This window comes from Paramormyrops kingsleyae, chromosome 16 (genome assembly GCF_048594095.1).
Source record: "Paramormyrops kingsleyae isolate MSU_618 chromosome 16, PKINGS_0.4, whole genome shotgun sequence".
NCBI classification, from domain to species: Eukaryota; Metazoa; Chordata; class Actinopteri; order Osteoglossiformes; family Mormyridae; genus Paramormyrops; species Paramormyrops kingsleyae.
The window spans coordinates 8,990,164-9,001,974 of record NC_132812.1 but is presented as its reverse complement, the minus strand read 5'-3'; the positions used below and the strand labels follow the sequence as shown (position 1 = coordinate 9,001,974).

At 44.7% G+C, this 11,811-nt stretch overlaps 1 protein-coding gene across 1 annotated transcript in view; it reads right to left on the bottom strand.

Moving 5' to 3' along the window:
- Positions 1 to 2,685: 2,685 nt before the first annotated feature.
- LOC111849060 (parathyroid hormone 2 receptor-like) overlaps positions 2,686 to 11,811 on the bottom strand; it is a 30,036-nt gene continuing 20,910 nt past the window's right edge. Inside the window, exons 10-13 of the mRNA XM_023821587.2 lie at positions 7,495 to 7,589; positions 5,957 to 6,095; positions 4,974 to 5,015; positions 2,686 to 4,627 (exon numbers count right to left, since the gene is read on the bottom strand). Coding sequence (XP_023677355.1) covers positions 4,247 to 4,627; positions 4,974 to 5,015; positions 5,957 to 6,095; positions 7,495 to 7,589 — 657 coding nt within the window. The 3' untranslated portion in view covers positions 2,686 to 4,246. The remainder of the gene's footprint in view (positions 4,628 to 4,973; positions 5,016 to 5,956; positions 6,096 to 7,494; positions 7,590 to 11,811) is intronic.

Here is an 11,811-nt window from a genome sequence, read left to right as displayed (position 1 = left end):
CTTGCGCTGCCAGACGCAGCCAGATATCTGCGCCCTCAGAACGGTTGTAAAGTCGATCAGTCATAAGTCATATAGGTCAACAACAACCTGTAGTATTTTTTAACAGTGTAGCATTTCGCCACTACATCGCTATTTGAAAAAATAATTGTTAGTTACTGGAAAAGCTACAGCGTTTTAAAAGTAACTGGGCTACTAATAAGCTGCTGAAAAAAGTAGTTCAGGTAGTAGCGTCACTAATTGTAGTTAGCTACTTCCCAACGCTGATATTTATATACAGTGGTACCTCAGTTCTCGAACTCATTAGAACTCGAATTTCTTAAAAGTCGAACCAACCAGTTAAAAAAAAATAACCTAGAACTGGATCTGAATCTCAGAAGTCAAACCGTGTACGCCGATCTAAGATAACTTGTACACGCGGGGAAATGAGTCATACGGCACGTCTCTCAGTGGAAAAAAAGGGTAACGCTTCAGTCTCAGCCTCGCATTTGCTGCGATAGCATCATGCATGTTTACACTAGCTGAATACATATATTTATACAGTAAAAATACATTTAGACAATGATGGACAGTAACAGTAATTATTATTTTATAATAAAAAATATTTAAAAATAAAGATTTATTATTAATTATTTTAATATTAATAATAAACCATTAATACATTTAATTATAATAATATTGTCATGCCCAGCGGACGGAACAGAGACAAAGGTGCAGACGTCAGGGTATCGGGGAATATGGGGTTTAATTACAGGTAAGGCAGGCAAAACGCAGACAGACAATACAATGACCGGGCTGGGGAAACAAACTGAAACACGGACGAAATACAGAGGGCTAATGAAAACAACCTGAAACAGCTGATCACACGGGAATTCCAGACGGGGTTAACGAGGGGGCATGGCACACGGAAGGAGCGGACGATCGGGGCATGACACGTTGTTTTTTTTTTTAACTTTACACATTGTTTGGATTTATTTTCTTACTTTAAAAATTACTGTTTTGATAAATTTGCTTAGATGTTTAGTACAGTATATTGTTTTGTCCAGTTCATTTTGTGTTTAAAAAAACATATTTAGGTGTAATTTTTTGGGGACGGGAACCAATTAATTGGTTTTCCATTATTTCTTATGGGGAAAATTCGATCAGAACTCACACTTTTTAGGATTCGATCCGGAGTTCTGAACGGATTAATTTCGAGTACTGAGGTACCACTGTATATGAATGAGTCATGTTGAAGTGCACACAGCATGTCCTACCTTCATGAGAGTGACGACATAAGAGAAAGAGAGAAGCCAGAGGTGATGGAGTGATAATTGTTCTGTGCTCTATACAGGGAGTGTGTGTGGGGGGGGGGGGATGTTATGAAGTTGAGGTATTAGCCTTGGTCTTTTCTGAGACTCAGTGAGTGTTAACATCCAATTCATGGTGGCTGTGTGAAATTACCTGCCAATGAAGGAAATGGCCTTCAGCAATCTCTAAGCTCACCATAGTGTTTCTGTTGGAATGTGTGTTTGTGCACGCGTTAGTGTGCTTCTGTGAGTCCCCACAAGGTGATAAAAAGCCAGATATTTTGACATTGTGGTGAGCATTTCTTCAGTCTGCATAAGAGGAAAATGAATTTTACAAAAATCTGAGACTGCAGTCAAAAAACTTCAATAGTCAAAAGTCTTGTATTTTGTTTGGTTACTTATGGTTAAGGTTTTGGCTGGGTAGGGGTTAAGGTCGTCATATTGGGATTACAGTTTTCCCCCATAGAAATGAATGGAGAGTCCCCACAAGTACAGATAATATATAATTATTCCTGGTTAGGCTCAGACCCACTAGGACCCAAAACTGGATACACAGGTATGGAAGATGCATGGATGGATGGATGGATGGATAGATATAGATTTATGAATAACTGCTTAGGAAGATACCTCTGTTATACTGGAACTGGAAACAATTTGAGCAAAAGCTTTCAGCACAAACCATTTTAACATTTGCTCTTCCCCCCGGAAAGGCTGTCGTATCCTGTTATTTTCTGACTGAATGGTGTTTATTCTGGAAACGGCGAGTGACTAACAGAGCAGACTGCAGGTTTGTGCGGAAAAGCACTGAAAAGCAGTGATGCTAGAGGGCATGACCATATGATTCACAGGTAAGGAGGGCATTACGCCTCGGGAAATGGGAGGCTGAGCCTGCAGGTGACAAGCTGGGCGTCCCTCAAAGCAACAAATCAAAAACCGATTAGCTCCGTGTGTTTCACTAAAGGAGCCAATCGCTACCTTCTTATCTCACTGGTGGGGGTGCACAGTGTAAGGCTGTTAGCATCATTGGAATCTGCCATGCTGAACTCCTTTGGGTCCTGTTTTTCACTGGGGGGCGGTCATGCTCTCATTCTCTGATCTGAGTCTATCATGAAAACTGCAGTTAAACCAGCCACTAAGCTGAACTAATCAAACAAGCTGACTATTAGCTTGCAAGGCCTAAGTTGTACTCATCAGATGTACAGAACCAGCATCGGTCCCTGACCTGATCACTACACTGTAGAGACATTTAAAATTCAGGTCTTGAGGAATAAGATTTGAAATTAATAGTGAGAAACTTTTTTCCAGTGCAGTGATCCCAAGCAGGGTGCATGTACAGGGCCCACGCCAGACACACGCCAGACACACACACAAACAAAGGAGAGTATATTGTACAAGCCAGAAAAATATAGTGGTTTATTGAGCTGCTGACCAGAGGGACATCAGCAGAGATCCCCTCACTAACAGTGATACTCTGAGAGCTGTTGGTGGTCACAGGGACCCTCATGCTCCTTCCCTGTAATGCTCAGTGTTTACAGGCAAAGTTAAACAGCTGCCATTCACATACTGCCAGGCAATGAGGACAATAAGATATAAAATGACAGGAAAAAGCAGAGGAGCAGAGGACAGTAGTGTGGCTGTCCACCCCCTGCCTCACCAGGGGCCTATCATGTGGGCATGAGAGCGTGTTTGTGCGTGATAGACTGCGTCTGCGTGTGTCCATGCACATGCCAGTGTGTGAGTGTGTGAAGTCCCCTTGGGGCCCCTCTACCCCTCTGCATGTGAGGGCCTTGTGGGGCCCCTATCCCCATCTACATGTGAGGGCCTTGTGGGGCCCCTATCCCCATCTACATGTGAGGCCCTTGTGGGGCCCACATCTCCATCTACATGTGAGGGCCTTGTGTGGCCCCTATCACCATCTGCATGTGAGAGCCTTGTGGGGCCCCTATCACCATCTGCATGTGAGAGCCTTGTGTGGCCCCTATCCCCATGTGCTTGTGAGGGCCTTGTGGGGCCCCTATCACCATCTGCATGTGAGAGCCTTGTGGGGCCCCTATCCCCATCTACATGTGAGGCCCTTGTGAGGCCCACATCTCCATCTACATGTGAGGGCCTTGTGGGGCCCCTATCCCCATCTACATGTGAGAGCCTTGTGGGGCCCCTATCACCATCTGCATGTGAGAGCCTTCTGTGGCCCCTATCACCATCTGCATGTGAGAGCCTTGTGTGGCCCCTATCACCATCTGCATGTGAGGGCCTTGTGTGGCCCCTATCCCCATGTGCATGTGAGGGCCTTGTGGGGCCCCTATCACCATCTGCATGTGAGAGCCTTGTGGGGCCCCTATCCCCATGTGCATGTGATGGCCTTGTAGGGCCCCTATCCCCATGTGCATGTGATGGCCTTGCTGGAGTTCCTCTCTCCTTGTGTTTGTAAGGGCTTCATGGGGCCCCTCTCCCCATGTGTGTGTGAGGGCCTTGTGGGGCCCCTATCTCTGTGTGCGTGTAAGGAACTCATGGGGCTCCTCTCCCCAAGTGTGTGTGAGGGCCTTGTGGGGCCCCTCTCCCCATGTGCATTTAAGCGCCTTCAAGGGCCCCTATCTCTGTGTGCCTGTAAGGAACTCATGGGGCTCCTCTGTCCATGTGTATGTGAGGGATGTGGGGCCCCTCTCCCCATGTGTGTTTAAGTGCCTTGAGGGGCCCCTATCTCTTTGTGCCTGTAAGGAACTCATGGGGCTCCTCTGTCCATGTGTATGTGAGGGATGTGGGGCCCCTCTCCCCATGTGTGTTTAAGTGCCTTGAGTGGCCCCTATCTCTGTGTACCTGTAAGGAACTCGTGGGGCTCCTCTCTGCATGTGCTTGTGAGGGCTGTATAGAGCCCTTTTCCCTGTGTGTGTGAGGGCCTTGCAAGGGGGCCCCTCTCCCCATGTGTGTGTGAGGGCCTTGTGGGGCCCCCTACCCCCATCCTATATGCTCTCCTCCTGCTCGGCCTCGGCTCCACGGGGCCCACACGGCGCCTCCTTCAGCGAGATGTCGTCCACATGTCCAGCGCTCTCGTCGCGCTCCTCGGGGGCAGATGCGGGCAGACTGTCGCCCTCCGAGCCACTGAGCACGCAGCCCGGCAGGGCAGCCTGGGTGGTTGCAGAGCGCCCTCCCCGGCTGCGGTACACCTGGCTGGAGAAGAGGGCGGTGGAGCGGGAGACAGCGGCCAGCTGTGATTGGCTGCCGGCACTCTGACTCAGGCTGGTCAGCACAGAGCCGTAGCGGTATCCCCCACACCGCACCGGGGCCGTCCAGTCGAAGGCCAGGTTCCACCTCGTCCACGTCTTCTTGATCTCCGTCTGGACCTGAATCGGGGGTGGGGGGAGGCACATACAGCATCTACCTTGTTTACAGTGTGAGGAAGCACAAACCAGCTGCCAGAATTAGCACCACCTGAGATCTTAATTGCCTAATTAAGTTAAAGGTGTCATCTGGGGGTGTCACTACTCTCCAGTGAGGCACTGGCAGTCAACAGAAGACACAGATGCAGGAGAAGATACAGAGGAAAGTGTCACGATGTTAACGGGCCCCCTGGTCTCGTATCGACACAGAAGTGTGGGGTGTGCATAGCGACCATTCTCAATTAAGGGCCACGTGGTGTCTGCGTGGGGGGGCAGCTCATGTGCTGGATGTGGGACTGGCGTCTCTCACCTCGCCGTTGCAGTAGCAGTAGATGATGGAGACGAAAAAACCCTGAAAGAGAACATGGGGGGGGGGGTCGGCAGTTAGCACACAAGACTGGGAGGCATTCTGCCCGTGACTCACAGAAGCGACTGGACAGAAGCGACCTTTCCAGAAAGGTGGCCTTGACAACTGAAAGTTGACAAGTAATGAAGCTGCTCATCGGCAGGTGCCGGAGAGAGGGGGTGAAATGTGAACGGCATTCCCGTCTCCGCCATAATACTCCGCGGGACCAGATAGGGCGCTGAGAGGGGTGACAGACCTTTCTAAAACATATTTTAAATTCAAGGCTACAACAGAGTAAAGTGAATAATCAGATTTGATTGTGAATGACTCAGCGTACCAGGTGGCTGAGAATTTTAAGTGTTTCCAACATACGATCAAACGCTGCAGAGGATCCTTCTTTTATAAATGAAATGGCTCGGCCGATAGGTGAAGCATGTTTTACGACACGTGACAGTGAATATCCAGCCCAAATGCCGTGTGCCTCTACTCAGCTCTGCCTTACAAAAACAGGGGAACTTTCTTGAGAAGTTTTTATGTGAGGAGGAAGAATGTGCTGGAAGGAATACAGCCAATAAGGAAGCTCCAGCAGACCCGGAGGCAGATGGGCTCACAGCTAAAAAGACCGTGTTTGAGAAGAACAGCACGTCCTACGCTGATGTTTCTGAGCTGGACTTCCCTGCAGAACCAACATTCTCCTGGGATAAAATTAAGAACTGTAAAAGCACACGATTTGGTGTAAATTTGCATTTACGTTTGCATGCATCTAGTCCTGTTCTAGCTGCTGCCTATTCATGTATTATGTTGATGTTGCAGTAATGGAGTGTCATGATATTGTGCGTGACTTCGGATGTCTTCCTGCTATTCTGGCAGAAGGCCACCAGGTAGGATAAGTGGAGAATTTCACATGGCCGGATAATGCTCGATGTGATGGCCAGCAGCACCAGTACCTGGAAGGAGTTGAAGAACAGCTCGCAGTACATGCGGACCTCCCAGGCGACGCCCTTGGCTGCGTGCGGCATCCCCACGAACACGATGTAATGCACCCCGAACACCAGCACCAGCACCAGAGTGGACCTGGCCAGCTTCCTGAGGGAGACACACGATACCATGAAGAAAACTCCCCCAGGCGTCTGCCTCGCATGTTAGTGCCGCTCGCCGCATGTGCGCCCTTTCCTGCGCCGCCCCGTATCGCCCCTGTGTGACAATTCCAGGCCATTCTTGCAAACACGCAGGGACCTGCCCCACATCACGGACCGCCCTCGGGCTCCATCGACGTATTGCATGCCAGAAAATGAAATGATGCTTTATTTACAGAAGTCCTGCTACATTGGAATGCCTCTTGGCTTCATGCTCTCCTTTTGTAAGACGTGCATTTTTCAGGAGGTTGAGGGCCTTGCTCAATGGCCCATTGGAGATTTGACTCATCTGCTGAGATTTGAACCGGCAACCTTCTGATCACAGGCCTAACTAACTATGTGCAGTCAGTCATTTCAAATCAAAAGGCATGTGTGGAGCACAAATCAGCATAGAGCTTGAGACAGCTCAGCATTCTGAACAGCAGGGCTCAGCCAAATAGGGACGTGACGCATCACAGTCCATCACCATGAACACGGCCTGCCGCCTCGCCAGGACATGCTGAAGGGGCAGGAAATGACATCACTGCTACCTCGGGGGGCCGCTGTCTTTGATGAGTCACTGTCACAGCTCTGAGCTTCTATTTTTGATACATCAAAGTCATTTTATGGAACAGTTTTCTTGTTATTTTGCTGTGTACTAAAAACAATGTTTACTCACAGGAATAAAATGTATTGATTTATACAAAGCAAATTTTTGTATGACTGCTTTTCATATAAATGCTAATTTTAAAAATACACGGATTGTGAGAAATCAGATATTCAACACTAATAAATGCATCAGTATGTTATTGCCATGGTTAAATCCCCATTCATATTATCCTCCTGCCCTGCAATTTATCCTGCATTCATTTATGTCTACCATAGAGTATAACAGGCACTCGCAGTGGGCCTCCTGGACGCTGGATCCCCACACACACACACACACACACACACACACACGCTATCGGGTAAACATTCAATTCTATGGGAAAAATGCTAATGCTAACTACGACAACCCTAACCCCTACCCAGCCCTAACCATAACCATAAGTAACCAAGCAAAATACAAGAGTTCTTGCAATTTTATTTTTTTCATTGCAGTCACACATTTTTATTAAATTGAGTTTTCCCTTATCAGAACATTGTGTCCCCATAAGGTAAGGTATACCTGCTCGCACACACACACACGAACACGCACACACACACACACACATGCACAGGCACGCACACACACACACACAAGCATGAACTCGCACATACACACACAAGCACGAATACATGCACAAGCATGAACACACACGCGCGCACACACACAGACATATGCACACTCACACGCACACACATACAGACAGACACACATATACATGCACCTGTACTGCTTCCTTGTGTCATAGTGCCCTGCGTTGGTCTCTCGGATCTTTGTTGCAAGCACCCGTACAATATTTACAAATAAGATGAAGTTTAGCTGAAAGAAACAAGAAAGGAATATTAATTTTACCCCATTTTTGCCATACATTTCAAATAGCTGCCAATTTATTTACTTCTTTGTGATCATTACATTACATCTTACTTTAAATCACAAATATTTCATCATAACATTATAGTAGAGAGAACTATGCTGAGGTCTGAAGTGCATTTGTCTGCAAACAAGATCTATGAACAAATAAACAATGTTTTATGGCCCCAGAGGTACAGTGACAACTAACAGCTGCTTGCTAATAAACCCAAGCTTACTACCTACCCAAATCCTGAGCCCCTACTACCAGCCTGACTAGTAAAAAGCACTGGGCATTGGGAAGCATTCCCTCCATCCCCCCATCTTCCCATCCCTCCATCCCCCACTCCTCCAATGCTCCATCCCCATCACTCCATCCCTCCACCTCCTATTGCCCATCCCTCCATCTCCTACCCCCCATCCCTCATCCTCTATTTCTCCATCGCTCCATCCTCTATCCACACATTCCCCCATCCCTCCATCTCCATCACCCCATCCCCATCTCCCCTTCCCTCATCTCTCCACCCCCCATCTCTCTATCCCTCCATATCCTTCCATCCCTCCACCTCTCCATCACTTCATTACTATGACTCCTGAAAGTTTCACAAGTGTTATCTGGTCAACATACCTACCACACTGATGACATGGAACAGGGTTATTATTATTAAGGAGAACTGACACTGTAAGAAAACATTTTCATAAACTGAAATAAAGATATGAAAATAAAAAACTAAACAAAACAAAAACTATAAATTGTTCCTGAAATGAACAAAAATGAATAAAATAAAAACAAACATCAAATACTTTCCATTACTGTATTTAATACTATTTTGCATAAGTAATGGCTTGTTTATCTTTAATTACCATTATAATGTTTTGCCCTTTTGAGGACATTAGTACATTATACATTGCATATTCTTGTAGGATCCTTTAAAGATCAGACACATAAAATAGCTCCACAGCTTTCAGTAAATCCTTAGAAATAAAATTACTAACACATAAAATTAAACTAAAATATATAAAAAGTAAACAGAAATATACCTTTAAAATAAAAATGAATAAAAGTGAATAAAACCACACTGAAAACTAATTAAAACTCAACTGTATTTCAAATGAAAACAGAAAATAATATAACAGTAAAACTAAATTAAAAAATCAGAACTATAACAATACTGGTTTGGAATGAAATCCATGTCAGGAAGATCTCAGTGTAAATTTTAGTTTTTTATTATACTGATACTGAATTCACTTAATATACATGCTGCATTTTTTTCTTCACTCAGGGACTGTAACTACAGAGATAAACAAAAGGACATGGATTCATTCTTCACCATTAGGGTCACAATATTAATATCATGATATTAATTATACATTTAGCATCTCTAAATGTCCTTCCGGTTACCACTCTCCATACTTTCCCTGCATCTTGAAATATCAGTTCTGGATGAATTATACAAGTTGGATGACCATTTTTCTGTTGGGGGGCTGATTTTTATTGGCTTCAGCGAATGCAACCAATCCCCTTTGCTTCACATGTAATTAAAACCATGATGAGGATTTGACCATATTACAGGTCTATGCCTGCAACTGGAACTTTGTGAATTTTAATTATATGAATGATCTCTTCCATTTTATCAGGAATATGGCTCTTACAGCAGCCTGACACATCACAGTATTATATGAGTGTATAATGCTAATTGTTAAGGAGTGGAGGCAGGTAACAGACAGACTGTTCCAGGCCTGATTATTGTACTGAAGATGCTATGATTCATTTGTTTTGTTTGTGCTCTATTGCACTGCATTGTAGAGCACGCTACAGCAGCTGCAGCCTTTCACTGTGAAACGTCAGTTGACTGCAGTGGACAATGACAGTGATTTTGGGTGAAAATACCTGGAGATTTTAAATATGCACACCATTTTTCTGCAGTTTGAAGCCACGCAGGAGCCTTGTGATTCTGATTTATTCAATGCATCCAAAAAAGTTCCATTGGAGAAAAATAGCTGTGTGTGTTTTCGTATTCGTATTCATTCGTATTCGTATTTTATCTGTTCAATTGTTGTGTGTGCCCTTTGGACAAGTTTGTGTTCAAACTCAATTTCAATTTCTTTATTAAACATTTTACAACTAATTTCTGTTAGATTTTAGAGGAAAACCAGTTTGAACAATACACAACTGCTCCACAGTAGGGCCTTTAATTAAGAAAAGCAGCTGAAAGTAATAGCTAAACGACTTCATACATAAACATGATTCGTTCAGTGAACTGTGTAAATAAAACTAAACAAAATGAATGTAAAGATGAAGCATCCACCAGTGCCAAACAAATACGCAGTTACAGTATCTGAGAAACATTGGAATTTGGGCATCTATCCTACATTAATTTGGAAAGTATGAGTGATGTTTTGAGGCTAGTTGTAATGGTGGGGCATGGCACTGGCGGAAAAAAGGTGATGATCTACGGAGCAGCTCCAAGACAAAAACACTTTTATTAAAGAACTGAACAGAACTCGAATGGGAAAGCAGAAAATATAGGGACCATGTGGGGTCAGAGCAAAATGGGAGTGATAATGATAAAAGAAGGAACCATAAATCAACACACTTGGGAAACCGGCAACACAGGAAACAGAACAAGGAAAAAAAAACAAGCAAGACTACAATACGCAGAAACTAGAACAAAGCTCAAACAACTACACAACTAACACACACAATGACTAACTCAGGAACAGAGAGCGGGCAGGCAATTAAATACATACAGGCAATCAGGCTAACAAGAGACAGGTGCGGACCATAAGACAATTAACCAAATAGCAAAGGCACAGGACAACAAGCGACAGATGGAGAAACTTACAAACATAGGAAACTGGCAAACTAGGAAGCATTACCAAACACTAAGCGGTACGACGCTAGGAAAAAAAACTTGGAACAAAAGCAGAACCAAAATTAAACAGGGCACAAGTAGGACAAATCAAAACAAGCACACAAGGCGAAGAGGCACAAGGAAAATAGCAACCAATCAATACAAAAAAACAGTCATGATGGGAGGGGGGTTCAGCCTCTGAGGCCACACATGTAACCCAGTTTGGGAAGCAGGGAAACATAGTACGGGAACAGGATAGGCAGTGACACGGGGACAGGACACCCGGGATAGGACCAGGCAAGCACCGACGCTGACAGCTAATCCAGCTAATCTAAGCTATCTGACACTCAGAAAAAGCCTTGCTTAAGCTCATGGTCCATGTTCCTATACCTAGAACATTAAAAAGGTTTCAGGCAGACCGGCAGACTGTCACTGATCCTTTCAGTTCCAAGCTAGTGGGCAGAACCCATCTACACCCAGAAGGCAAGCTCATACAATGGCTGTTTATAGACCAGCACCGGGGGGCAGTTTTTTGCTAACTGTCTGCGGCCTGCTTAGAATTGAGTATCTTTTGTGGACGATCTGATGTATTCATTTCAGTTCATTTGTATTATAAGGTTCTAGCACTGTGGTTCTCAACCTTCCCAATGCTGCGACCCTTTAATACAGTTCCTCATGTTGTGGTGACCCTCAAACATAAAATTATTTTCGTTGCTACTTCATCACTGTAATTTTGCTACTGTTATGAATCGTAATGTAAATATCTGATATGCAGGATGTATTTTCATTGTTAGAAATTGAACATAATTAAAGCATAGTGACAATAACACTATACTGCCTTGATTGTTTTTTTTTTTTATATTGACTACGATTGGCTATTTGCTTTGGTAGAAGACCGCAGTTAAGTTAACCTCATATTCGATATTCAGTTTTATGGCTTTAATAACTTTTAACGGAAGTAAGGTGGGGCGTTTTTAATGACAGAATCGTGATGTCCAGTACATAGACAACGATGCACACCAATTATTTTTGCGCTTCAAACCATTTTGTGATTTGTGCAAAATCGTGCTAATCTTCTACCAAAGCAAATAGCCAATCGTAGTCAATATAAAAAAAAAAACAAAGGAGTGGAGATATTGCCCACTGTTCCCGCCACCAAAGTGTCAAAATTCATCCCATCGAGCAAGTGCTGTATAGACGCGAGTGCATAGATAGGGTCCAGCGAACGCGAGCGTGTAGAGAGGATGGGTTTTCAGCTCGCAAACACATACGCGTGTGTGGTTTTGGCACTAATTAAACGCCATAGAGCGGTGTCTCGGTTCCTAAAACCATTGGAA